Source organism: Dermochelys coriacea, chromosome 5, assembly GCF_009764565.3.
Source record: "Dermochelys coriacea isolate rDerCor1 chromosome 5, rDerCor1.pri.v4, whole genome shotgun sequence".
NCBI classification, from domain to species: domain Eukaryota; kingdom Metazoa; phylum Chordata; order Testudines; family Dermochelyidae; genus Dermochelys; species Dermochelys coriacea.
This window is the reverse complement of record NC_050072.1, coordinates 61965894-61992717: the sequence shown is the minus strand read 5'-3', so window position 1 is coordinate 61992717 and position 26824 is coordinate 61965894. Positions and strand designations below refer to the sequence as shown.

Sequence of the window (26824 nt, the reverse complement as noted above, 5' to 3'; positions counted from 1 at the left end):
GGACCGGCCATAACTCCCACATTGGACCCACTTAAATGGTATGTGAAAGTCAGGGGTGGTGGGGTGGCTAGCGCCCTCCCCAGTGTTAAGTTAATAAAGTTATGACCTGCTGCTTAAATCCATTCCCGTGTCTGTCCTCATTGCCTGCAAGTCCTGATCAAAGAGAGCCATGGAGTCCCTTTTTGCCTTCTGGCCAGTGCACTGGAAGCAGGCTGAGGAAAGCAGAACCTTTGAGACCTTTCCCCGCTTCACACTAGAAGAGACAGAAACAAAACATAGCCAGTAGAACTGAAAATAGAAAGAACATCAGCCAGCCATTTTAGCAGCCCTTCCCCCAGCTCGAAACTGAGTTTAAATCTTTTTGGAGACATGTCTAATTGCATTAGTATTGATTTTTCGTTGTACTCCATTTATAGTTCTAGTGTGTAACTTCTATGCTATATTTGTTGGCTGAACATCATGAAGTTTATCAAGAATTATGTAATGTTATCTGGAAGATAATTTGGGTATGAAGATCACGTGGAGTTTTGCTGATTTAAACAGTTTATTTTGAAACCAAATTGCTTTGGAAGAATGTCTCCACATTTTTTAAATATAGATTTTTAGTGTTTCATTACCTTTCAATAAAAATCTATATTTAAAAAATGTGAAGACATTCTTCCAAAGCTATACACAAGGTAGTAATACAAGAAAGAGTCAGGTGGGGAAATCCATTGTTGTTCAGATAATATCTACAAACTGCCCAAAAGTATTTTGGTGTGTATGTGTATTTGTTAGAGGGGAAATCTGAAAATAAATTGGGTTTAATGTCAGGTGGTTTAGCTGGGAAAGGCTATGGCCTAGTGGACTAGGCGTGCGTGTCACAGTAAGAACCCCTAGGTTCTAACACTGATTTCTGTGGGACTTTGGGTAAAATATATAACCCTTTTGAGCCTCAGTTTCTATAAAATGGAGATCATGATAGTTACCAATTTTGTAACTTAATTCAGATATGCCGTATGAAATATTATCTGCTTATGAAGGTCAGATTGGGTAGAGGTACAAAAATAACTTACCTCAAAGGTTACCGAATTTGAGTAATTGTTAGTAATCCTTCCTGATTTTTGTTAGTCTCATTTTCTTGTTAGTGCCTATTTCACCAACACATGTCCCCTAAAATTTAGACTATTTAATCTATTTAGAAAAAAAATTGGAACTAAACTGTAACAACTTTTCAGTGAAATGATGACATTACAGAAAATTTATGCTTGGTCCTAGAAGACCAATGGAGTCTACTGATCTGGAGATCTCCTCATAATTGGTTTCACTCTGAATATCATGGAATGTAGAGCAGTCTGTCTGTTGGAATGAATGTCATTCTCTTGAATTTATCTGTTCTGAATCTGTCACCCTTTACTGTCCTTTTTTCTTTCACAAAATTTTGGACACCACCTGTAGGCATCGGCGCTCACTGCATGGGGTAATGTAGGCTCGAACTCCCCTCCTTGGCAACAAGGCAAACAAATAGGGAATTCATTTATCCATGTAACCACAGATATTGGACCAGATCCCCTTCTAAGCTCCAGCTGCTTTGTGCCACTCTGGCAGCATAAAGACGCTGTCATTGTGGCAGAGACAGCCCCATGAAGATTCCCTGGTACTGAAAATTCCTCAGGTGACAGAGGCCTGCTAAAAGCAACAGCCTGTTTGCTGCTGATTTCTGAATAGAAGAAAGGACTAAATTAATTAGTTTTCTCAATTTTATTTCTAAAAAAGCCTACCTGATATTTATCATTCATTTTGGTATCTGGTATCTCACCTATGGATTGAGATGGATGAACAGAGAGAGTCAATACTAACAGATAATAAAAATGTTATGGGTAAGAAAGAATGCAAAAGTAGAATCAGAAACAGATAATTCTTTCTGCAGCCAGTGGCAGTCCCCACCATTGCAGAGACTCTATTATATTGTTACAATTTCATAAATGATTAAAAAGAAAAGGAGTACTTATGGCACCTTAGAGACTAACAAATTTATTTGAGCATAAGCTTTCATGAGCTACAGCTCACTTCATCGGATGATTGTTACCAAAGTGACTGTTGATTAGCTGCATTTCCAGCATTCTTTCCCTTTGCCTGATGTTGTAGTTATGTTCCTGAAAAATGCGACTTTAAGTGAAATCCTATGTTAAGCAAATCCAATTTCCCCGTAAGAATTAATGTAAAGGGCGGGGTTATCTCCAGGGAAATTTTTTTCACCAGACAAAAAACTATATTATATATGGGAGAGGGAGAGAGATGTTCATTGCCCCTTTAAGTATGCTGACCCCATTCTAAGTACATTGCCTTTAAAAAAATTAGGAAGTTGAGACAGCAGCTGCAGCCAGCAAGCTCTCTCCATCTTAAGCCCTGTCCTGTCCCCACCCTGCTCTATATGGAGAAGGGGTAAGTGGGGGGCAGGAATAGGGGGAAGGGGGACACCCTGACATTAGCCCCTCCCCTACACAGCAAGCAGGAGGCTCCCGGGAGCAGCTCCAAGGCAGAGGGCAGGAGCAGCACATGGCAGTGGGGGGAGGGATGGCTGAACTGCTGGCAATTGATAGCCAATTGAAGAGACCAATTTTGTCCCAGGGATATATATTACTCATGTTGTTTTACTGGGCTTGAAAGTCATCAGTTAATGTAAAGCCAGGGAACTTAGGGGAGCGGGGAGCTGATGGGGGGCTGCCGGTCCACCCTGGTTCCAAGCCCCCACCAGCTAGCTGCAATGGGCTGCTCTTCCTGCAAGCAATGGACAAAGCAGGCAGCTGCCAACAACATTATAAGGGAGTATTGCACAATTTTAAATGAGCATATTCCTTAATTGATCAGCAATGTAACAACGAAACAACGTTAACAGGGATGACTTTAAGTGAGGAGTTACTGTATCCTGATGGATGAGAGACTAATGTTCTATACATTAATCCTATTTTAGTGGTAAAGACTGCAGAAAATACAGTTGCCCGACCAGAGGAAAGCCACTGCAAAGCTACACTACTCCTGGAATATTGTAGTGAACCGACAATCAGAAATTCTTCTAGTCTTAGGTCAGAGAATGGTTGTCACAGAGAATCAAACCCCCTCAGTTCTCACTGTAGAGAAATGAACAACTTTCTTCCATTCTCCAGCACTGGCAGACATTTGTATTTTCAGTAACATGGAACCTTCTATCTATTGTCAGTCCTCAGACCTTCAAACCACATTCTCCAAGTTGCTTTCATTCCATTTGGGCTCTGCTTGAGTTATGGAATAACCTGAGTCCCAATTCCTGTTCATTGGAGCTCATTCAGAGTAAAGGACCATTCTTAAGCCAACCTTCTCCAGAACAAATCCACCTCCAAGTTTTATTTTCCTGCCTTTCAACTAAACCATGCTCTAGAACTCTTAATCTCCAGTGCATACAGCAATGTAAGAGAGTTTTCTGACAGATTCTGCTCACAACTTCAGAAAGCATTGGCATTGAAGAGACCAATTTTGTCCCAGGGATATATATTACTCATGTTGTTTTACTGGGCTTGAACGTCATCAGTTAATGTAAAGCCAGGTCATTCAGCACTAACATCAGCTCACCACTAGAACACACATTTACAATTCTTAAACACATTCAGGTAATAGATGTGCTATGCTTAGCCAGGTCTGTGATGTGAGAACAAATTTAATCTGGTCTTGCTTAAAATATTATAGCAATATCTTAAGGACCTTGACTTATTTTTAGCTTGTCAAGATATCCACAAGAGGAAGCCCAAGCTCAACAAACCATGTTTCAGCAAGACTCAGATCCAGATTATTATTTGGTCATTAATTATACCAACACTTATAATTTTGGCTGCTTAATGTTGCTGACAATCTTTCGGCAGTAACTTTGGTTAAAATTCATTTCCATGTTCACTGAGTTTTCAGATGTTGAACTGAATAGATTACTTGCAGAAGCCTCTGCTGAAACCAGTCTTTGGTTGTGGTGCAAGATACCATATCAAACTATGTGGTGGCACAATACCTGAAAGATGAAACCAGTAAATCACAACACAGCTGCTACTCTGAAAGCTGCATTAATGAGACAGTTCTGTAGTTTTGCCAATATTAGCTACATTTTTCAGTGCACAAGGGGTGCAATTTAAATCAAGGTAGCTGTATGAGATTTGGCAACAACTTCAAGAAACCAAACTGAAAACAAGTGTTGTCCTCTTCTGAGTAACAGCAGATGTAGGGAGAGTTAATTGCACCATTTGTCAAGAGCGATGATCCCAAACTCAACTTTCTATTCATATCTAGCCAGGTGATACTATTGAATTTTATATCACTTTTGAAAACTGAAGAAAGGCATGAGGATCCAATCCAAAGCACATTAAAGTCAGTTGAAAGAATCCCATTGATTTCAGTGGCCTTTGACTCTGGCCCTAAGTGAACAGAAAAGATATCAAGCACAAGACACCATGAGTAAGGAGACCTACATTCCTAACCAGAAAAGGGTAAAGGTGTAGTTATACAAAGAGAAAAAACAACCAGGAAGATTTAAAAAATAATTTAACCACTTTTTGGCTAATACCCTGAGCTGTGTTAAGCACAACTCAATGGGATGGTGGGGCTCAAAGGTGCCTTAACACTGCCTTTATCCCAACCTCCTCACCCACTCAATCCTGGGGTAGCTAGTGTCCAAACCAGTTCCAAGTTTAAGCAGGTCAGCCACAGGGCTGCTTTTCTTTGTACTGTCTGCCAAAAGCCATGAAGACGACAGATCAATAGCCAAATAAGAAACATGGAGAAGTGCTGTTTAAAAAAAATACTGGGCATAGGCACATCCCAGACATGACACTATTCAGGAGTTCTGGTTTTTTGTCTCCCCAAGAATCCAAACAGCCTGCTTTAGCAGCTCTCCCTCACCTGAGGAATGCTTCACATTGGGCGGATTCTCGGAAGACTGGAGCCATCAACTTTATGACTGCTTTTCACTGTTTGGGCCAGCATGGGGATCAGCTTGTGGTTCACAGTTATACAGATACAACATATCCTTGCCTATGTAAACAAGAAAACAGGCACTGATGCATAGATTCATTGAAAGAAAGAGGACACTGAAAGACAGAGGCCATATATCACACTATTGATTCTGACAAATGCTTGAAAATATCTCGGTAGGTTACATTAGTTGCTACTAACGAGCAGTTATGCTAAAAGTCACTGGAAAGCCTCAAGAGTTTTGCTAGTTCACTGTCCTCCATGGGTCTAGTTTGAAGGCAATTAACTCTGCAGTGGAGAATGACCTGAACTGAACTGAGAGAGATGTCACCTTGACTTAATCCAAGCAGACATCATCATCCCCATTCCCAGCATCCAAACAGGCAGAGCATTCTGGAAACCTGTGTGGGTGGCAGGTTAGTCAGATCCTTGTGAAAACGCAGAACTCATGAATAGTCTTTTTTTTAAAACTCTAATTACATAAAATGGGAAATAGTGGTAATGAAAGATGCAGACAGCAGGCTCTCTCAGCATGTGATATTCTGCTTTTATTAAATAACACAAACCTGTGGTCTAGTCTGTACATATCACTGTCAATCTGGCAAGAAGGTTTGCCAACAAAGGGGCGGGGGGGTGCAAGGGAGCTATTTGCTTGTGTGTGTCAGTGACTTTCAGCCACAGTGCAGGGCCGTTTCCAGCGTTTTTGCCCGCCCCAAGCGGCAAAAAAACAAAAACAAAAAACAAACCTTGCCGCCGAACACGGAGGCGGAGTGATGGTGCGGCTGGCAACTGAAGAAGAGTCACGTCCTCGCCCACCAAATTTCTGCCGAGCAGCCCTCGAATTCCCCCCCGCCGCTGAGGGCGGATTGCTGCCCCAGAGCCCCACGTCCTGCCGCCCCTTTACATTTGCCGCCCCAGGGACCTGCTTGGTTCGCTGGTGCCTGGAGCCGGCCTTTCCTATGTGTACAACATCCAGAACAGTATCTTTTTACAGCTAAAAGAAAAGCAGTACTTGTGGCACCTTAGAGACTAACAAATTTATTTGAGCATAAGCTTTCGTGAGCTACCCCTCACTTCATCGGATGCATTCAGTGAGTTGTAGCTCACGAAAGCTTATGCTCAAATAAATTTGTTAGTCTCTAAGGTGCCACAAGTACTCCTTTTCTTTTTGCGAATACAGACCAACATGACTGCTACTCTGAATTCTTACAGCTAGTGTACGTTCATATAATGTACTGATTTCTTGTAAAACACTTCTTGCTGTAATGATAGGAAAAGACTTAAGTTTTGCAACAACTCTAATTGTGGGTAATGTTTTGCAATTATACCATGCCTTCCATCTGAGAATCTCAAAATACTTTACAAAGATTCATTAATTTACCCTCCCAACACCCCTGTGAACTAAGTATTATACCCATATTATTAATGCTTACTATAGTGCTGTAAAGATGAATGACACTTTGCAAATCACAGAGTAAGGCATGTTCCATGTCCCAATGAGTTTACATTTTGATAAAACAAAACAGAAATCTGGGTGTGGAAGGATGAAGATGGTGCTGAAACCAAATTAGAAATAGATCTGAATATTTGTTTATTTAAAATATTTTGGAATTATTAAAACAAAGTTAAAAGGTAGATAGACACTTTTTATTGGCTGCGGTCCATACAGTTGCCTCCATTGGAAATCCATACCACTAGTGAGCCATTAGAGGCAGTGATTGTATGCAACTGAGATTCTGGAAAGACTCACTACAAACATTTAGAATAAATATGCAGAATATAGGCTTTTTATAATCCATTTTGTGCTCATCTTCTTGAAGGTGATCCAGAAATCTGTATTTTCTCTACTCTTTTTTTTTACTTGAAACCAAATCTGATCCATTTCATGATATTCATGAATTTTACAGCACATGTTTATCCTTCATGTTTAAAAATGTTAACAGCACCATAAAATTTTTCTGATAGTGGTTGGAATAGGTGGATTAAATATTTTTGGATAGTTAGTTGGACGGGACACTTGAAATTGTTAGGCAAAAGAAACTGATTTTTATGTTGTGTGAGGAGGGTTGGACAGAAGTATTTTGGGATTGATATAGGGACGGGAGGATCACTGGTCAAGACAGACTTTGCAGCTTGCCCTGGCTGTTCTTATTTGGGCATTCAACTGCAGCAACTACTTCCCATCAAGAAAAGGAGTACTTGTGGCACCTTAGAGACTAAATTACCATTTTAGCGAAGCTGAGAAGGTTGAAAAAGAATCCAGGTTCATGGAGGTTGTGTTTATGAGGGCTTGGGCTCCTCAGTTCCTGTGGGAAGGGAAAGATGCAGTAAGAACATATTTTATTTATTTGTACTGAGTTGAACCCAAAGGAGGTGTACAAACACTTTGGAAGTCCTCCCCAAAGAGTTTGCAACCCATTTTAACAACATGGTAAGTAAGTTTGTCTCAAACAATTGGAAAGAGGCCAAGAGGTTGATAACAACAGCACGCCAGCAGAGAACACTCCATGCATGTCCCTTGTTGGGATGTTTTTGGTGGGGGGCAATGTTTTTCAGCACTATAAGATGAATGGGGCCTGTCATAGCTGTTGGATTCAGGCTATCTGCAGGTACAGTTAGTCGTCAGTGTACAGGGTACATTCAGGGCATGTTTTCATGGTTCCTTCAGAACCATTAGAGCTAGAAACATATCTTTCAAGATTTTGAAGGCATCACAGAACTTCAGGACCCAGGACCCTAGGCATGTACCCACAGTTGGTCTATCTTAATCTGGATCAGAGATAGACCTTTCCCCTCATACCCCCGAAGATGCCCTTTCAACAACTTGAACTTGAAAAGACCAGTAAAAGAGAAGACTCGCAGACAGTTAGAATACCTATAACTTGGAGGAGGTGGGTGCATCAGATGAGAAATTTTCTGTAAGATTTTGGTGTTAGTAAAATATACACATTGCTTTTTATATCATCAGGTTTACCAACCAGCAGTCATTATTTTGGATTGTTAGAGAGGTGTAATATAATGTAGTAAAATAACAAAGGCACAGCTATAATAAGAGCATGATACTTAGGAATACTATTAAGAGAGTTCTTGTTATTTCCTGGCCCCAGTCACATGACATGGATCAGTGTTACAAATGGGTATAATATTGTCACATGGCAGGTATCAGTAGAACTAAACTCCTGTAATTGATTCTATCATCATACCACTACCAAGCCCCCAATACAACAAAAGACAGAAGGAAAAGATAACAGTTTAGTCTCTGGAAGGCCCAAACTTCTTGGATACCAACTGTAAGGAAGGAAAGATGAATTTCCAAGTGAAACAACCTTAGCTCATTTCCTGTTAACAGCTGATGTAAAGAGACACAAGGGAAGCCATTTGCAGTGCACAAGTCTCATTGGACCAACAAAACACAGGATCCGTGCTGTATATGTTTGAGCACCAGCTGCTACTAACTAGATATTTACATATATACACATATAGAGCTCTCCCATAATATCTCCTATGATAAGGGTAACCATAGTCAGGGAAAAAGATTACTTGGCTTTCAACTTGTCAAGTTCCAACTGCAGGACGGGGCAGGATGGATCCCTCATAACTAGTCATCAAGTCAGTGGTTCCTATGTTTAGTTAAGCTCACTGTAACATTTTTGTGTTTGAAAACACAACACAGAGAGGAGGAAACACAATTGAAGCCTTCCCTTCCCTGAGCTCTCCTCCACATATATGTAATAAAACACACAGTAAAGAAGGTGTCTCCTTTGCACTTTATCTCTTTAAAGTGTCAGTTCTTTATTTTAAAATATAGGTGACATTTTCAGTTGGGCAACACTTGTTATGCACCAGGGCCCACGTATCTGCAGCATGAATCCAGCTGTGTTGTGCTTCATAGTGGAGATTTAAGCAGAAGTGAGGTGGCCAGAAAACATTAATCATAGGTAAGGCTAAGTTTTTGTTACGGATATTTTTAGTAAAAGTCAGGGACAGGTCATGGGAAATAAACAAAAATTCATGGCATCCTGTGACCTGTCCCTGACTTTCACTAAAAATATTCCTGACAAAAAGGGTAGGTGGGTTCAGCACCCACTGCTGCTGCGGCTCCCAGGTCTCCCACTGATACAATAAGAAAAGGAGTACTTGTGGCACCTTAGAGACTAACAAATTTATTAGAGACTGCTGAATTGGAATTAATTTGCAAACTGGATACAATTAACTTAGGCTTGAATAGAGACTGGGAATGGATGAGTAGCTCACGAAAGCTTATGCTCTAATAAATTTGTTAGTCTCTAAGGTGCCACCAGTACTCCTTTTCATTACACAAAGTAAAACTATTTCCCCATGGTATTTCTCCCTCCCACCCCACCCCCCACTGTTCCTCTGATATTCTTGTTAACTGCTGGAATTAGCCTACCTGCTTGTCACCATGAAAGGTTTTCCTCCTTCCCCCCCCCGCTGTTGGTGATGGCTTATCTTAAGTGATCACTCTCCTTACAGTGTGTATGATAAACCCATGTTCTCTGTGTGTGTGTATATAAATCTCTCCTCTGTTTTTTCCACCAAATGCATCCGATGAAGTGAGCTGTAGCTCACGAAAGCTTATGCTCTAATAAATTTGTTAGTCTCTAAGGTGCCACAAGTACTCCTTTTCTTTTTGCGAATACAGACTAACACGGCTGCTACTCTGAAACCACTGATACAATGCGTGGCTGGCAGAACTGCAGCTGCCCAGCTGCAGCCACAGCTAGTGGCTGGGGGACCCTGCAGCTACCAGCTGCCTGGGGCGAGGGGACCCCGCTGCAGTCCAGCCCCAGGGGTAGGGGGACCCTGGAGCTGCCACACACTGCATTGGTTGGGGACCTGGGAGCCCCAGCAGCAGTGGATGCTGACCCCACTACCCCTTTTGTCAGGGATATTTTTAGTGAAAGTCAGGGACAGGTCACAGGCTGCCATGAATTTTTGTTTATTTCCCATGACCTGTCCCTGACTTTTACTTATAATAGCCGTGACAAAAACTTAGCCTTAACTATAGATACTGCTGTTTGAGGCTTTGTGGTATTCAATAATGTGCAAAGTTGTTTTAACACAGAGGTTCTCCAAATTTTTTAACTCCAACCACATCCTAATGCAGAGACAGTCTCCATTCCCATTCAGAATTCCACAGAGTTCCTGCCCTCCCATTTGCAAACATATAATATACCTGTAATAACTATACTGCTGCTTATGGGTAAAGGAAAGTATTTGTATCTTTTTATTGGAATTACACTGGTGGAGACAAGGAACCAACACTATGACTATTAGCTTTCTGTGGACCATCAACAAGCACTCCATAGATCAGTTTGAGAACCTCTTCCCTAATATTTCTTCAGATTCACGTTCAGTAAGAAGGTTCAAAATCTCTACTAAAGTTTTAATTATTTTTGATGTAAAGAAAAGTGGGTGCTGAAGACTTGTAAATAAAATGTAGCCTTATAGCTGTGAATACAAGTAGTTATCAGTAGGGAATGGAGATGGCAGATAACCACCCCAAAGAAGTGTGTGATACTTCATAAAACATTTAAGGTAAACAATATCACATGAGAATGTACGTTTTTCAAGCAAGCAACACACACCTTGGGTACACACCAGGGGCTTCAACACATAAGAGGTGTGTATAAATTGTACTCCTTTGACAATTTGGATTTAATGACACAATTTTTGCACCTCTTGTAAACCATTTACAACATAGCATGTCACAAATGAGTTTCCTGAAGAAAGCTGCCTGTTGGAAAGAGTCCAACAGAGCCTTGCCTGATCTCAGTAAGAAGTTAATGCGAATTTGAGGAATAACGTAATTGCAGTTTAAGACATGCAGTTGTTTATGCTGAGCAGAGGAAATAATTTGTGTTATTGCTACAGTTTTTAAGGACTTTATGTTCCCTTTATTTTATCATTGTTAGAACAGCATATACTGGCATTGTGAAGTGAGATATTCACACACCAATCAAAAATTTGTAGGGGATGTTGTGAAAAAAAATTCTTTCACTATCAAAAGGATACTGGTTCTTCACAATGCGTAGGATGTTAAATGGATAATCAATACAGAAATCATGCTTAACATACAGAGATATTAAATACCAAAAAAACATAGTTAGGGTCAGCTTTAAAAACAATCTCTTTTTAGATGGCTACTGGGATTAATAATGGTTCATGGGAAGATGTCTTCCACCATTAGGTTATTGGCTTGAAACCAGTTCTGGTGAAAATCTCATGGACAAAAGTCCTTCTCTTTGGTGACATAAGTGAAATTAATTTTTGGCAATGGTACTGGTACATTTGATATTGACAAATTTAATACCACAGTTGGCACCATTGTTGGCAATCTTTTGAGACAAGGAACTGAATGGGATTTTTAAAGAAACCTAGTAGCTGAAAGTCCATGCTAGTTCACATGTCTAATCTGTATAATCATGCGTCTATGTGTTTAAAAAAAGCCAAAAATGCTAAGAACTTCAAAACTGGACAGCAACTGATTGTGAATCCCAGTAATGACTGAACCTGGTGATATTGTGGAAAAAAAAAAAGAGCTCTCAATCGTGTGTGTTGTTGTTTCCATCACTTCACACTAACTCAATAGACAGTCTACACTTCACAGTGATGTCTGGGATTATTGTGTGTGATAGTTCTGTTTTGTGACTAGAGGGGTTGTTCTGGGAGAATTTTTGCAAGTGGCAAATGTAGGATGCATGCTGTGGTGAGGGGCTATGTGTGTTTGGACTAATTGTGAGTGCTGGTTATATTGTGTGTGAGTTGTATTGTGCTGGGAGATTTGTGTAGGCGGCAGTTGGGCGCACAGATGTGGTAACGGGGCCAATTAATCGATCATCTGTGCAGTTTCCTTCATACAACTAATGAAATTGTAGCATGCAAATTAATTGTAGAGTAAGGGTAGTGGATGGCTGAGTTACCTCTGATATCACAATGATTTAGGAATCTTGGTGTGGCATAGAAACATGTCTTACTTTAGTTGTACACTGCATGCATGTAATTCACAAAGTCAAAATGTCTGAGAACTTAAAAATTGGACAGTAAAATATCAAACAAATACCAACTGATGATTGAACCTGGTGATATTCTGAGCATAAAGAGTTCTCAGTCATGCTTGTAGCTGTTTCCATCACTTCCCACTGATTCAACAGAGATTCTATGCTTCAGCATTACACAGACAGGTGACAATCCTGAAATTTTATTATATAGCTAAGTATGTACTTCTATGTCATACAATCTCAGGGTTGGAAGGGACCTCAGGAGGTCATCTAGTCCAACCCTCTGCTCAAAGCAGGACCAATCCCCAATTTTTGGCCCCCTCAATGGCTGAGCTCACAGCCCTGGGTTTAGGAAGCAATGCTCAAACCACTGAGCTATGCCTCCCTAAAACACTGTAGTTGAAATGTTTTATTGTTAATTGTGACAGAGTACTGGGAATTAGCCACTAAACCAACACTCTGTGCACTTTAATCAGTTAGCTCCCCCTCCCCCTTCCTGATGAAGGAGAGGAGGTCCTAATTTCCAGAACAGATTAGGGCTGGAAATATAATGAGCTAATTACCCATTAACAAGGAAACTGAATTAAAGAGCACAGGAGAAGGTTGGGGGGAGAAGTGGAATGGGAGAAGTCTAGTGGGGCCTCACAAAAGGGAGTTCTCTGGGAGGAGACACCTTTCTGCCACTCCCGCTCCTTTTTGTAGAAGGGGTAGTAAAGCTGAATAGCATTGTAAATACTGAGACTGCACTAGTTTGTAAAAGGTGATTGAGTGAAACACTGTAAATAAACTATAAAATGGTATCTACAAAAGGGAGAATCCCTGAGTCATTTATGGGAAGCAAAGAGGCTGGGAGCAGGGGAACCCCAACACATAAATGACCTGAAATATCAATAAATAAAACCTTTAACAAATAAAAAGTTCACTTCCATATGCGATCCTTCAAATGACTCCAAGTTCTTCATCTCTCACCAGTAGGCCTTGCACCAGTAGGCCTTGGCTCTTTTTAATTTTGATCACCCCTCTCGAGGTGGCAGATATTTTTAGGATGTGAGAGGAAACAGAAGAATCTGCATGGCTGTACAACAATGTTTAACTTCAACTGGAGGTGAGAGGGGTCATCACCTCATATGAGTAAGAACTCTGTGCAATTCCATTTGAGGAAGCCCTGAAGGAACTCTAAATGTGAAGATTTGCAGTATGATCCGACAGTAAAGGGGTTTATTTTCAAAGTGGCGTATTGCAATGTAACCATGCTCCTCTTCAGTGATGTTTTCATATATTAAGTGGAGAAGCCACTGAGGTACGAAGAATTCTGAAGAATAGAAGAAAAATGTATTTAAGTAGATGTCAGATGTCAAATAAAAGACCATGGACACACATTTAAGCTGTAAAAGGTCCAGAAAGTCAATAATAATTAATAAATAAGATGCATTTATTTATACAAGGTCCAATCCTGAAAAAGGGAACAAAGCCCAAGTAAGAGGGCTTGTTCACATGGAATTGTGGATTCAAGGCAGGAGCGCTGAAGGAAAGACAGTCCTATTAATGTCAATGAGAGTCTTTCTATTTACTATTGTGGATAATGGATCATATATGTAGGGCCAGGCAACTGACATAACTGGTTGGTTGCTAGCCACTGTGGATAGGGATAGAAGAAGAAGATGCAACCTATTGCACTCCTCCAATGCAGAAGTGTTTTAAACATATGGAATCACTGGTCACACCCATTTTTGTGGGTGTCTTGATGGACTTCCCACCATTCAAAATCCCCCTGAGGAGAATTGTTATGGATGTCATATCACAATATACTGGGCTTATGGACTTTCCCTGCATGAGCTCTCTGCTCCTTTACACAAACTATTCAGCAGAAATGCTGTTCTAGGCCTTGGAATTTGTAGTTATTAGAGGAACTATCACAGACATCAATATAAGTGACTAAACCTACAGCTAAATAGTTTAAACAGAAGGCTAGAAATTTTACAAAAATATCAGATGTACAAATATTAACTCAAAGGAGAGTAATTAACCTCCAATAAATGTACCTAAGTTCTTGTTACAATTTATCCTAAAATCTTCCATGTTACTTTGTCAACATTAAAAAGGGAGCTATTTTGTATTAAGAATGCATTTTGAAGCCACACTGTCACACATTAATGTCTGAGTGCTCAGACACATTTTTCCTCAATACATCTGTAAACCCAGTAATAGGTTAAAATAATTTATATAATACAAAAGCTAAGGCATTTTGCAGAGCTAATAAGAATTCTAGAGCTTCACAGCAAACTTCTTCTCTTATCTTATGTTGTTTTTAAGATATCTATATACATTTAACACTTGGTGATATTTGCTGAGGAAATTGTAATTTTCCTTCTGAGATACTACCTTTTGTTAATTAGAACATGTTTTATCTAAATTTTATATAGGAGAATAATTAAGAATCCCAGCAGAAAGAAGCTAAGTATTATTAAGTATATATATGTGTGTGTGTGTGTGTGTTTTAGATGAAGCTGGCAGTACTGCCTATAGATAAGATTGCCTAACACTTCCCATTATAAGTCCCTGTTTTCAGTTGCTTATAACTTTGCCAAATTTGAACCATATTGGCTGAAATTTTCCATGACAGGTATCTGTCTCTGGCTGAATTTTGTTTGAATGTTTTAGCAAAAATGTTTCAGCCATTTCCAGAAAGAGATTAGGAAAGTGCTCTCTGAAGACTTGATCCAAATCGCATTTCAATAAGTAGAAGTCTCCTGAGTGCCAAGTTAAAACATCACTGTGGTGCAATGTTCTGCCTTCCCATATTCACATGCAATTTCAATATGAGTTGAGTATAGACATAAAAGAGCAGAATTAGTTCTTAGCTAACAATTTGTGCCATATGAAGTCCACAGGAGCTCTGACACCCACCTGAGCTCTACAGCCAGAGAGGCTGCTATTGAATCATAAGAGGGATCCTTTCTCTGCCACCTCCAAACATGGCTATGTACAGTTTAGGTGGCTACCTAATTCCCTCCTTTCCCAGGAGCAGATTTTATTACACCATTCCAGCAGATTGTCAGATGTGGCACTCAGGTTCTGGAGAATGATATCAGGGTTTTACTCATTGGTTCCCTAGTATCCCACCAAGAGGCAGTTTCCTTTAATAATCAGCCAGCAAAAAGACTTAAAAGTGTTGCATGGCCAAATGACATCTCCTTGACCGACAGCTCCAAAACAGAGCTTAGCTAGAGAGACACAACAGGCTGAAGTTATCAGCAAGGGAGGAGGAGGAGACCCTGTGTGAATCCAAATCCTCCAACCAAGTTACATTTTTGAATAGTGCCAAAACACAGTTAGGAATCCTCCTTGATTGTTTCCTGGTCGCATCTGTTGCAGCCATGTAAAAAAGTTACTGGAGCCCTAGGGTTGTAACTCCTGATCCCTATATAACTCCAGCCAGAGGGTGAGAAAAGGTTAGGGATATGAACGGGTCTGCTTTGAGTTGAAGGGAATCTCACTGTCATCCCAAATGGACCTCTGCCCCAGGCAGCAAGAAATGGTCCCCCCTCCACTATTCTGTTCAGGTATGCAGCCAACTCCTTCAGGGAGACAAAAGACTATCGAACTTGTATCAACTATTCGGCTCTGAGACCAAAATATTTAGACTTGGGTACCTAAAGCTAGGCACCCAAATCCATATTTAGTCAATTAAATAAATGGTTTGATTTTTACAGTATCTTTAATATATTCAGCAATGATTTGGAAGAAAAAGTAATCAAAATGAGTAAAGGATGTTAGGTTATATTAAAAAAGCAATGGAAAATACTACTGAAATTGTTATTTTACAATTATGCAAACTGCTCATACACACTCACCTTGGCCCTCATTATCCATTGCTTTGTGCAGGCATTTACACCTCTGCACAGTTGATGTAAAATGCTAACACATGAGAATGCTAGGGTTTTGCACCCACTCAGAACTCACTTTGCGGAGCTGTAAATGATGACACAGAATGCAATGGATGAAGAAAAGGTTCAGAGAAAGGCAGTACATGTGATTTTATTTTGCTTTGTGATGTTGAAATTTGAAAACTCCGCAATTGGGGTGGCTCTACCAATTTTGCCGCCCCAAGCAGTCGCCGCCAAATTGCCTGCGTCGCAAGAGCGGCGGATCTGCCGCCGAATTGCCACCGCAGGACACGGACTGCTGCCCCATTCTCATTGCCGATCCTTGGAAAGCTGGTGCCTGGAGCCAGCCCTGTCCACAATAGAAAAAAGAAAAAGTCCACAACATAGGCATTATCTTCAAAAACTGACGAGAGCAAACTGTAGCACATAGTGAGAGGAAGTAAGAAAAACCCTCAAGAATTGTGACATTTTTAAAGAAGAATATCCCACCAGAAGGAAAAAGGTGTGGGGGGAAAAACAAATTCAGGATATTCCAGACCAAAGTAATATTGGGAGTAGAAAGAGGATGAAACTGTAACACCAGTTTTGAACACCTACAAATTTTGGGAAAATGTGGTTCCAGTCTTTGCTATTGGCTTCTATTGTTACAGTACCTGAAACAAAAATCCCAGATCTTGGGAAATACCCTTTAACTTGGGAATGGTCAAATCTATATCCAAATTATGTAGCCTGAACTAACCTGATGGTAAAATATTTTTTGCCCCACACTAATCTATGTATATTTCAAAATTCTCCTAATGTATCTGGATTTTGGGGCTGGGGGGGGGGGAAAGTATCAGAATTAGAAATTTCAGATCTATCTGAACCTAAGAATAGGGAGAAATAGCAGGGATTGATTCAAATCTTATAGAAGTGGAAAGATTCTTATTGACTTCTGTGAGCTTTGGATCAACCCCTAAGTGTGTTAGAAAATAAATGTATGTAATGCATAGTACCTAGCATGTCAAAAAGAGCATTAGTTTCCAAGTCACTGATAACTCAGAAGAAAATTATCTTGTGGGCCTTCAAAGTGCAGGAGATCAGACTAGATTATTGTGATGGTCTCTTGTGTCTATGAGTCTCTTGTGTCTTAAAGTCTCTTGTGTCTCTTAAAGTCTATGAGTATTGAATGCTTACGGATCAGTGTCCTAACAGGTAAAGCACAACATGGAGTACTAGTTGGTGTCTCCTACAGACCACCAAATCACACTAGGGAACAGGATGACTGTCTCCTTGTGCACCTATCTATAATGTGTAGAAAAAAAATCTGTGTTATTATTAGGAACTTCAATTTGTGTGACATATACTGGAGATATCATGCTGCCAGTACTAAACTTTCTTGGAATTTCTAATATTATACATGACAATTTCCTAACTCCAAAAGTATTGCACACAAAATGGGGGAATTTTTTTTTTTGGACCTTGTCTTAAACAATAAAGGGGAATTGATCTCAGAACTAAAAATTAATGGTAGTTTAGGTACAAGTGATCATGACTGGATTACATTTAAAATGTCCAAACAGAATAGACAACTAATATATATACTTGGTGCTTTAATAAAGCTAATTCACAAAGCTGAAAAGAATTATGAGCTAAATTCACTGAGAGGAAGAACTTAATCAGAAAAATGTGACTGATAATTGGCAACCATTTTAAGAACACCACTATGAAGGAAAAATGCAGTACTGGTTAAAAAACTGATCTCAGTTAGAGGCAAAGTGAAGGCAGCTATAAAAATACAAAAATAATATATAACAAATGGAAAACGGGAAGTTGATAGTAATGAATATAAATCAGAAAATAGAAATTGTAGAAAATTGATAAGGGATGCAAAGGGACACAAGGAGAAATCGATAGCCGGCAGAGTTAAGGATAATAAGAAGGGTTTTAAAAAATATATTAGGAACAAAAAGAATCGTGACAATGGTATTGGTCCATTACTAGATGGAAATGGTAGAATTATCAATAATAATGCAGAAAAGACAGAAGTGTTCAATAAATATTTCTGTTCTGTATTTGGGGGAAAATCATGATATAGTTTCATCATATAGTGCTGATAACACTCTTTCAATTCCACTAGTATCTCAGGAGGATGTTAAATAGTAGGTACAAAGTTAGACATTTTTAAATCAGGTCCAGGTCCAGATAACTTGCATCTAACAGTTTTAAAAGAACTGGTTGAGGAGCTCATTGGACTGCTAATGTTGATTCTCAACAACTTCTGGAGCACTGGGGAAGTTCCAGAAGACTGGAAGAAAGCTAATGTTATGCCAATTTATTAAAAGGGTAAACAGGATAACCTAGGTAATTATAGGCCTATCAGCCTGACATCAATCCTGACCAAGATAATGGAGCAGGTCATATGGGACTCAATTAATAAAGAGTTAAAAGAGGATAATGTAATTAATGCAAATCAACAAATCAACATTTTATGGAAAATAGATCCTGTCAAATTAATTTAATATTTTTTTTTATGAGATTACAAGTTTGGTGGATAAAGGTAATAGTGTTGACATAATATACTGAGACTACAGTAAGGCGTTTGACTAGGTTACTGCACAAAATTTTGATTAAAACACTACAATGATATAAAATTAATGTGAAACTCATTAAATGGATTTAAAATGGATAAATTATAGGTCTCAAAATGTAACTGTAAATGGGAAATCACCATCAAGCAGGTGTATTTCCAGTGAGGTTCCGCAGGGATTGATTTTTGGCCCTACATTATTTAACATTTTTATCTATCACCTAAAAAAAAAAAAAGTCATAATTGATCAAATTTGCAAATGACTCAAAAAGTAGGGGAGTGGTAAGAAAGGCAGTGGTTCTCAAACTAGGGCCATCGCTTGTTCAGGGAAAGCCCCTGGTGGGCCGGACCAGTTTGTTTACCTGCCGCATCCGCAGGTTCAGCCAATCGTGGCTCCCCCTGGCCGCGGTTCACTGCTCCAGGCCAATGATCGCAGCTCCCATAGGCCTGGAGCGGCAAACAGCGGCCAGTGGGAGCTGCGATTGGCCAAACCTGTGGACGCAGCAGGTAAATAAACTGGCCCGGCCCCCCAGGGGCTTTCCCTGAACAAGCAGCGGCCCTAGTTTGAGAACCACTGAAGTACGGAAGAGGACAGATTAACTGATACAGAGTTATCTGGATCGCTTGGTAAGAGGGGCATAAGCAAAAATATGCATTTTAATATGGCTAAATGTAAATGTATATGATCAGGAAAAAAGATGTAGGCCATATTTACAGGATGGGAAGCAGTGATTCTGAAAAAGATTTTGAGGTCATGGAGGATATCAGCTGAACACGAATTCCCAGTGTGACGCTGTGGCCAAAAGAGCCAATATGATCCTGGGATGCATAAAAAGAGGAATCTTGAGTAGGAGTAGAGAGGTTATTTTACCTCTGTATTTGGCACTGGGGAGACCACTGTGGCAATGTTGTGTCTAGTTTTGGACTCCACAATTCAAGGAAATCGTTATATTGGAGAGGGTTCAGAGAAGACCCACAAGAATTGTTAAAGGATTAGAAAATATGCCTTATAGTGATAGACTCAAAGAGCGCAATCCATTTAGCTTAACAAAGAGAAGGTGAACGGGTGACTTGACTACAGTCCGTAAATATCTAAAATAGTGAACAAATATTTAATAACAGGCTTTTCAGTCTTGCAGAGCAAGGTAAAACAGGTTCCACTCACTGGAAGCTGAAGCTAGACAAATTCAGACTCAAAATAAGGCATACATTTTTAACAGTGAAAGTAATTAACCATTGGAACAATTTACCAAGGGTTGTGGTGGATTCTTCATCATTGACAACTTTTAAATCAAGATTGGATTTTTTCAAAAAATAATTATTTGGGGGAAGTTCTATGGTCTGTGTTATGTACAGGAGGTCAGACTAGATGTTCACAATGGTCCCTTGTGGCCTTGGAATATATGAATCTATAAAAATGTCACTTTTATTTTTCAACTTGAAACAGGCTTAGGTTAGCCTTGTGTCACTTACAGCAAGAACTAGGAAATGCCTCAGAGTACTGAAGACTGCTTTTCTCACAAGATTTTTCTTCCTTTCTGACAGTAACAGTGAAAATGAAAAAGTAGTTATCTACTCTGTATTTTCTCTGCCTCTTGCTTGAGTTATCAAGTCACTCTGTATTTGTCTCAGTTTTAATCTATAGAAACATAGAGCAGCACAGCAACTAATGACAAAACACGGACAAGTACTTTTTTCCATATATAAATTATATATTTGCATTGAATAAAACCTTATTTCCACATTGTGAAAATATTATTTATTTTTGGTGTGAAGTCCCATATGCCATTGCATGCTCACTCTTGTCTCATTCAAACTAGGAATTTTAAAATTAACGTGACTTCTGGTTTTACAATGGCATAAGCCTTCTTGCTATGACCCTCCTTCCAGATTTACAATAAGGTTTCAAAAGGTAATTTAGCTCAGAGAATTCAACATGTACAATAACTCCCTTTCTTATGGACCTGTTTATGATGATTGCTTCTGATTAATGCCAGATTATGCCATCATGACTTCTTGCAATTTTGCCATGGATCATTAGACTGCCTTCCAATCTTGGATGTTTCACCCCAAGGATGGTGTGAGTTGCTGTAATTAAACAGCCTGACTCACAAGACCTTTCACTACGCACCTTTCAACCTCTGCAACAAATGAGAGGTGGCCCTTCAGACAAGAATCTTCTTCACTGCACAACCTTCACAGATTCATCCCCATAGCAGGTCCATCCTGTGTACTAAATGAGGCAGGGGTCCTGTAGGAAAAAGTAATATGTGATCATGTAATTAACTGTATTATAATGCATAGGCAGCCAAATTTATGTTGCCCAGGCAACGTTAATTCTAGCATTTCCTAACTTTTGAGTGCTTGACTTTGCAATAATGTTCTTTTAACATTTTTGGGGTATAATTTCGTAGGTTAAAAAAGCAAACCGAAAAAGCAAAAATTACATCATGTGGAATCCATCATAATCACACCTACATGGTTCATCATCAGGGTTGGAACCTTTAGATCAGTGGTGGATCACCTCTGACTCCTCATCCCAGTCCCATTTTCCTCATCTAAGCATTCCCAGACTCTACCTTTAGGGATGCTCACACCTGGGTTAGCTTAGCCCCAGTGCTCTGACTTGGGTGCTAATTCCCCAGACTAATTTTGCAGTAAAGACATACCCCATGAGTTTGCATGATTATTACTTCAAACCAGGGAACAACTCTGCTCTGATGGAATTTAATGGGAATCTAGGCAATAGCTTCAAAGAAAGCAAGATTACTAGAGAGCAGACACTGGTCAATTTCTGTTCTGTAAATATGGTTTTGGAAAGACAGCAAAGGGCCTGCCTATGTTTAATTCATTCTAGGCAAATGAATGATCTAATGAATGATTGTAATTTAGGGATGGCCTGGAATTGTAGCAGTTCAGCATCCTGTTACCTAACCAGGCATCCAGATTTCAGACAGTGAAAAGTAAGGGCAAAAATAAATTTATTTCTTGCCATTTGTCATTTTGGATGTAAGCAAAAGCTTTTAGCAAAGCTTTTGACACGGTCTCCCACAGCATTCTTGTCAGCAAGTTAAGGAAGTATGGGCTGGATGAATGCACTATAAGGTGGGTAGAAAGCTGGCTAGATTGTCGGGCTCAACGGGTAGTGATCAATGGCTCCATGTCTAGTTGGCAGCCGGTGTCAAGTGGAGTGCCCCAGGGGTCGGTCCTGGGGCCCGTTTTGTTCAATATCTTCATAAATGATCTGGAGGATGGTGTGGATTGCACTCTCAGCAAATTTGCGGATGATACTAAACTGGGAGGAGTGGTAGATACGCTGGAGGGGAGGGATAGGATACAGAAGGACCTAGACAAATTGGAAGATTGGGCCAAAAGAAATCTAATGAGGTTCAATAAGGATAAGTGCAGGGTCCTGCACTTAGGATGGAAGAATCCAATGCACCGCTACAGACTAGGGACCGAATGGCTCGGCAGCAGTTCTGCGGAAAAGGACCTAGGGGTGACAGTGGATGAGAAGCTGGATATGAGTCAGCAGTGTGCCCTTGTTGCCAAGAAGGCCAATGGCATTTTGGGATGTATAAGTAGGGGCATAGCGAGCAGATCGAGGGACGTGATCGTTCCCCTCTATTCGACACTGGTGAGGCCTCATCTGGAGTACTGTGTCCAGTTTTGGGCCCCACACTACAAGAAGGATGTGGATAAATTGGAAAGAGTACAGCGAAGGGCAACAAAAATGATTAGGGGTCTAGAGCACAGAGGAGACTTACGAGGAGAGGCTGAGGGAGCTGGGATTGTTTAGTCTGCAGAAGAGAAGAATGAGGGGGGATTTGATAGCTGCTTTCAACTACCTGAAAGGGGGTTTCAAAGAGGATGGCTCTAGACTGTTCTCAATGGTAGCAGATGACAGAACGAGGAGTAATGGTCTCAAGTTGCAATGGGGGAGGTTTAGATTGGATATTAGGAAAAACTTTTTCACTAAGAGGGTGGTGAAACACTGGAATGCGTTACCTAGGGAGGTGGTAGAATCTCCTTCCTTAGAGGTTTTCAGGGTCAGGCTTGACAAAGCCCTGGCTAGGATGATTTAACTGGGACTTGGTCCTGCTTTGAGCAGGGGGTTGGACTAGATGACCTTCTGGGGTCCCTTCCAACCCTGATATTCTATGATTCTATGATTCTATGTTAGTTTGAATCCTTATGTTAAATATTCCTAGCTTTGTACTCTGGCTATTGTGGTTAAATAATTAAGTTTGTCTTGATTGCTAGCTTTGTAGGATTAACTCTGTCCTTTTTTTGTTTTCTCCTCTTGGGAATTTTGACATATGTCAAGAGTGATTTTAGTGGCCAGATTTTCAGAGGTGCTGAAGATGATTTGCAAAATATATGTTTTCATATGCAAACTAGAAGCTACATGTGCAAAACATGTACAGGTATTTGCATATGCAATTTTGCATCTTGTCATTATGTATTTTGCAAGTGCAGCTGTTTGCACCTGTATATTCTGTAGGCAAAACATTACTGAAAACCTGGTCCTTTATGACTGTCCTCGTGTATAATTGCTTCTATTTATTCTGACAGGACATCTTCTCTTTCTCATTTTCTGGGATGCAACAAGTTGAGCTTCTGCCCATCTTATAATTTCGCTCAGTACCATAAACACCATTACCACATGTTGGATTTACATCAACAAAACTTTCTTATGTACTACATTAGCAACATACCCATTAGACTTACAGTTTAATGTAAAAAGTAGCATGAATTTCAGCAAGTGTCCTTAATACTCAGGGCCAGATTCTCAGCTAGTGAACATTAGTGATGTCAATAAAGCTACATTGAGGCACATGAGGTAAGGATCTGGCCTTTTGCATACTTCCATACTTTGGCCTTGCTGGTGATGGTGGAATACTGTTCTAAAAGACACCATTTGAATCCCTCAACTTTTTAAATAAATAAACAACAAAGCTTCAGAGAGATCCAAAGTTGTATTGTGAGAGCTAATCCTTGATTGTTGCTCTATTGTTTACCTATGTTTTGTGTGTGTTGTGATAGGAACAGACAATTCAATGTAATAAGAGACAAGATGGGAGAGGTAATATCTTTTATAAGACCAACTTCTGTTGTTGAGAGAGACAAGCTTTCTAGCTGCACAGAAAATTGGAACCCACTAGATGATTTTTCTCATACCTTCAGAAAAGTAAGGCTGGATATGGATATAGCTACAAACCAGAAGATGCATCATGTACCCCTGGATAAATAGTGTACTAAAGTCAATGTTTTCTGTGATGTCTGCGATTGTTACTGCATCAGTCATTTTAAATAATCATTGCTCCAACATCACTTCCATAGTGTCACTTTCAACAGCGACACTTCTGTGAATGGCTTTAGAGAAAATACTATTGGGAGAATAGGTCAGGTATTCATAATGATCCATGTTGAAAGATCCAGAACCTGAAGCAGGTCAAACGGGGTAAAGGCGATCTCTATTTACAGTCTCTATTCTCTTCCTCCCTGAAGCGATCCCTTTGGTGATTTACTTTGATAGTGCGTGGGCTCATGAGATTAGAGGTAGCTGTAATATTCCTCTTTCTTTTTATTACTAATATTTGCTTTCAAGAACTCCTAATTTCTATTAGGAAGACAATGTTACGTTAAGATACTGCCGGAGGTGCAGAGAATTAAAGGCTTATCCCCAAGCAAGTGTGCCTGGCAGAAAAGTCAGCTGTTTCAGCCTTTCTATCAAAGGAAAGGAGTACTTGTGGCACCTTAGAGACTAACAAATTTATCTGAGCATAAACTTATTCTCAAACAAATTTGTTAGTCTCTAAGGTGCCACAAGTACTCCTTTACTTTTTGCGGATACAGATTAACAGGACCGCTACTCTGAAATCCCTCAAAAGGAGATTTGCCAGACATCGCTTGCCTATAATTTCAGATTAATTTCCTCAACCCGAGTCTCCATATGCAAAAGCCCAGTTCCCATTGTGAGCAAACTAACCCTCACACGCATGAGGCCAATGTAGCCAGTTGGCGAGATCTGGAAGGGAAAACCTTTGGCGGTGCAGCAGCTCAAGGCAATCGTGCGGAACAAGTCCGAGACCCCAGATCCAGTCCGGCCCTATCTGCACGCCTCGCGGTGTGGGAAATAGGGAGCAAGTAGCAGACATTCGTGCTATAAATGGAAATCCTACCCCGCAAAGGTTGTTTTAGTCTACATATAGATGCTATGCCTTTAATCCCCCCACTTCCCGGAACTAGCCTGCAAGGAATCACAGGGTTGCAGTCATTTTTATAGGTTTCAGAGTAGCAGCCGTGTTAGTCTGTATTCGCAAAAAGAAAAGGAGTACTTGTGGCATCTTAGAGACTAACAAATTTATTAGAGCATAAGCTTTCGTGAGCTACAGCTCACTTCATCGGATGCATTTGGTGGAAAAAACAGAGGGGAGATTGATATACACACACAGAGAACATGAAACAATGGGTTTTATCATACACACTGTAAGTGATCACTTAAGATGAGCCATCACCAGCAGCAGGGGGGGAGGAAGGAAAACCTTTCATGGTGACAAGCAAGGTAGGCTATTTCCAGCAGTTAACAAGAATAACTGAGGAACAGTGGGGGGTGGGGTGGGAGGGAGAAATACCATGGGGAAATAGTTTTACTTTGTGTAATGACTCATCCATTCCCAGTCTCTATTCAAGCCTAAATTAATTGTATCCAGTTTGCAAATTAATTCCAATTCAGCAGTCTCTCGTTGGAGTCTGTTGCCATATCTACTGGTTAAATGGAAGTATCTGCCGATTGTTATATTCGCTCTCTCATACAGACTTGTCCCAAATGCAAACGCAGTCAGATGTTGAAGAGACAACAGGGAGAACCCGCTTATGTTACAACTTTGGATGCGTACGGTGACAAGCCACTCATCATCCCCTCCGCAACTGTAACTATGCTGTGGGCCAATTAATCAGCGTCCCTCCACAAACTCCTAACTTTCACGGTTGGCGTCGCGATCAAAGCGTTTGCAGACTCACCTCTGAGCTCAGCCCCAATCCGCCAAGCAGCAGCAGCAGCAGGGCGGTCTGGGTTCATAGCAGCCCGGAACCGCCAGGGGATCAGCTGCGGATTTATCGTTTCAAACTTTCCATCCTGATCTGAAGCCATGATTCCCCCCCCCCCCCCGCCCCTGCGTTTTGGGTTTACCCCATGATCGCACACGTGTTTGTTAACCCCCCGCCCCAGCCAGCGGCCGGCTCTTGCGGGCAGTGAAAACCGCCCGCAGCCGCAGGAAGGGAATTAGGGAAAAGGAGGCAGGTAAACTTCGGCGCCATCGGTTTGGCCCCTCGAGCTGCTGCGCCCGCTGGCAGCGGGCCGGTGGAAAGAGCCGGCGCGGCGGAGCTGCTGCAGCGCCAGCACCCCCCATGCGCATCCCGCGGCGAGGGCGGGCGCAGCTTCCTCCCCACCCGGGGCTGGATTGAAGCGGCCGAGACCCAGCGGACTCTGCTGCTGTTGCTCCCGCAGCCTCCGCCAGAGCAGGAGCCGCGGCGGAGTGAAGGCGGGAGGAAGAGGATGGAGCCGCGGGCGGCTGCTGCTGCTGCTGCCGGGGACGAGCCCAGCGAGCCCGAGCCGGCGGCTTCCTTCCAGGCCTGGCTCTGGAAGAACCTGCAGCTGGGCAGCAGAGCCAGGAGCTGCAGGTCCGGCGCGGAGCGCCGCACTGCGGAGCCCCCGCCCCCCGCCGCGCCTCCTGCGGGCAGCAGCAAGGGGGACCCGCTGCCCGGCGCCAGGTGGAGCGGCTTCAAGAGGCGGAAGCAGGTGCTGGACCGCGTCTTCTCCTCCTCGCAGCCCAACCTGTGCTGCTCCTCGGCCGAGCCGCTGGAGCCGGGCGGCGAGCCCGCCTCCGCCCTGCGCCGCCTCCGCGAGCACCTGCTCCACCAGGGCAAGGGGCAGCCGCCGCCCGGCCGCCCTGCCGGCTCCTCCTCCCCGCTGCCCCCCGCTGCCCCGGCCGGCGGGGAGGAGGGACGCCGCCCCGCAGCACACCTGTCCCACCAGAAGAGCTCCTCTCTGCCCGGCTCCACCTGCCTGGAGCAGCTACTGCAGGACGAGCCCAGCGCCGCGCGGAGCGAGGACGAGGGAGCCGGGGGCAGCGCGGTGAGTCCCCCCCCCCCGGTACCACTGCCAGCTCCGGCGGAGGGGGGCGGGAGAGCGCCCTTATTCCCCTGAGCGTGGGAGCCTGGTGGTCTCTACCCCGGCGCCACGCCGCGCGGGCGGGAAACAGGCGCCTCTTGGTTCGTAGCATTCCCCCCCCCCCGCCCTGAAAAGGTGTTAATGGGACAGCAGCTGCAAGGCTGAGGAAAGTCAGGCCCCTCGCTCCACCGGAGGGGCA

The 26824-nt window shown here is 41.8% G+C and overlaps 1 protein-coding gene and 1 long non-coding RNA gene across 6 annotated transcripts in view; one reads left to right on the top strand and one right to left on the bottom strand.

Annotated features, from left to right (window-relative positions):
• Positions 1-88: 88 nt before the first annotated feature.
• Positions 89-26688, bottom strand: LOC119856219. 3 transcript variants are annotated; one of them, XR_006281360.1, is made up of 3 exons: positions 26479-26688; positions 20581-20700; positions 89-253 (listed from the first exon to the last, which is right to left on the bottom strand). It is a non-coding gene; the product is annotated as an uncharacterized LOC119856219 (long non-coding RNA). The 3 variants fall into 3 exon arrangements; XR_005293209.2 differs by lacking the exon at positions 89-253 and adding an exon at positions 12021-13305; XR_005293210.2 differs by lacking the exon at positions 89-253 and adding an exon at positions 16025-16229.
• Positions 25558-26824, top strand: part of MCTP1 (multiple C2 and transmembrane domain containing 1) — a 456544-nt gene continuing 455277 nt past the window's right edge. Inside the window, exon 1 of one of the 3 annotated variants that reach the window (XM_043514594.1) lies at positions 25558-26589. In XM_043514594.1, coding sequence (XP_043370529.1) covers positions 26011-26589 — 579 coding nt within the window. In that variant the 5' untranslated portion in view covers positions 25558-26010. The remainder of the gene's footprint in view (positions 26590-26824) is intronic. The other 2 variants (XM_038403494.2, XM_043514593.1) reach the window with 2 other exon arrangements.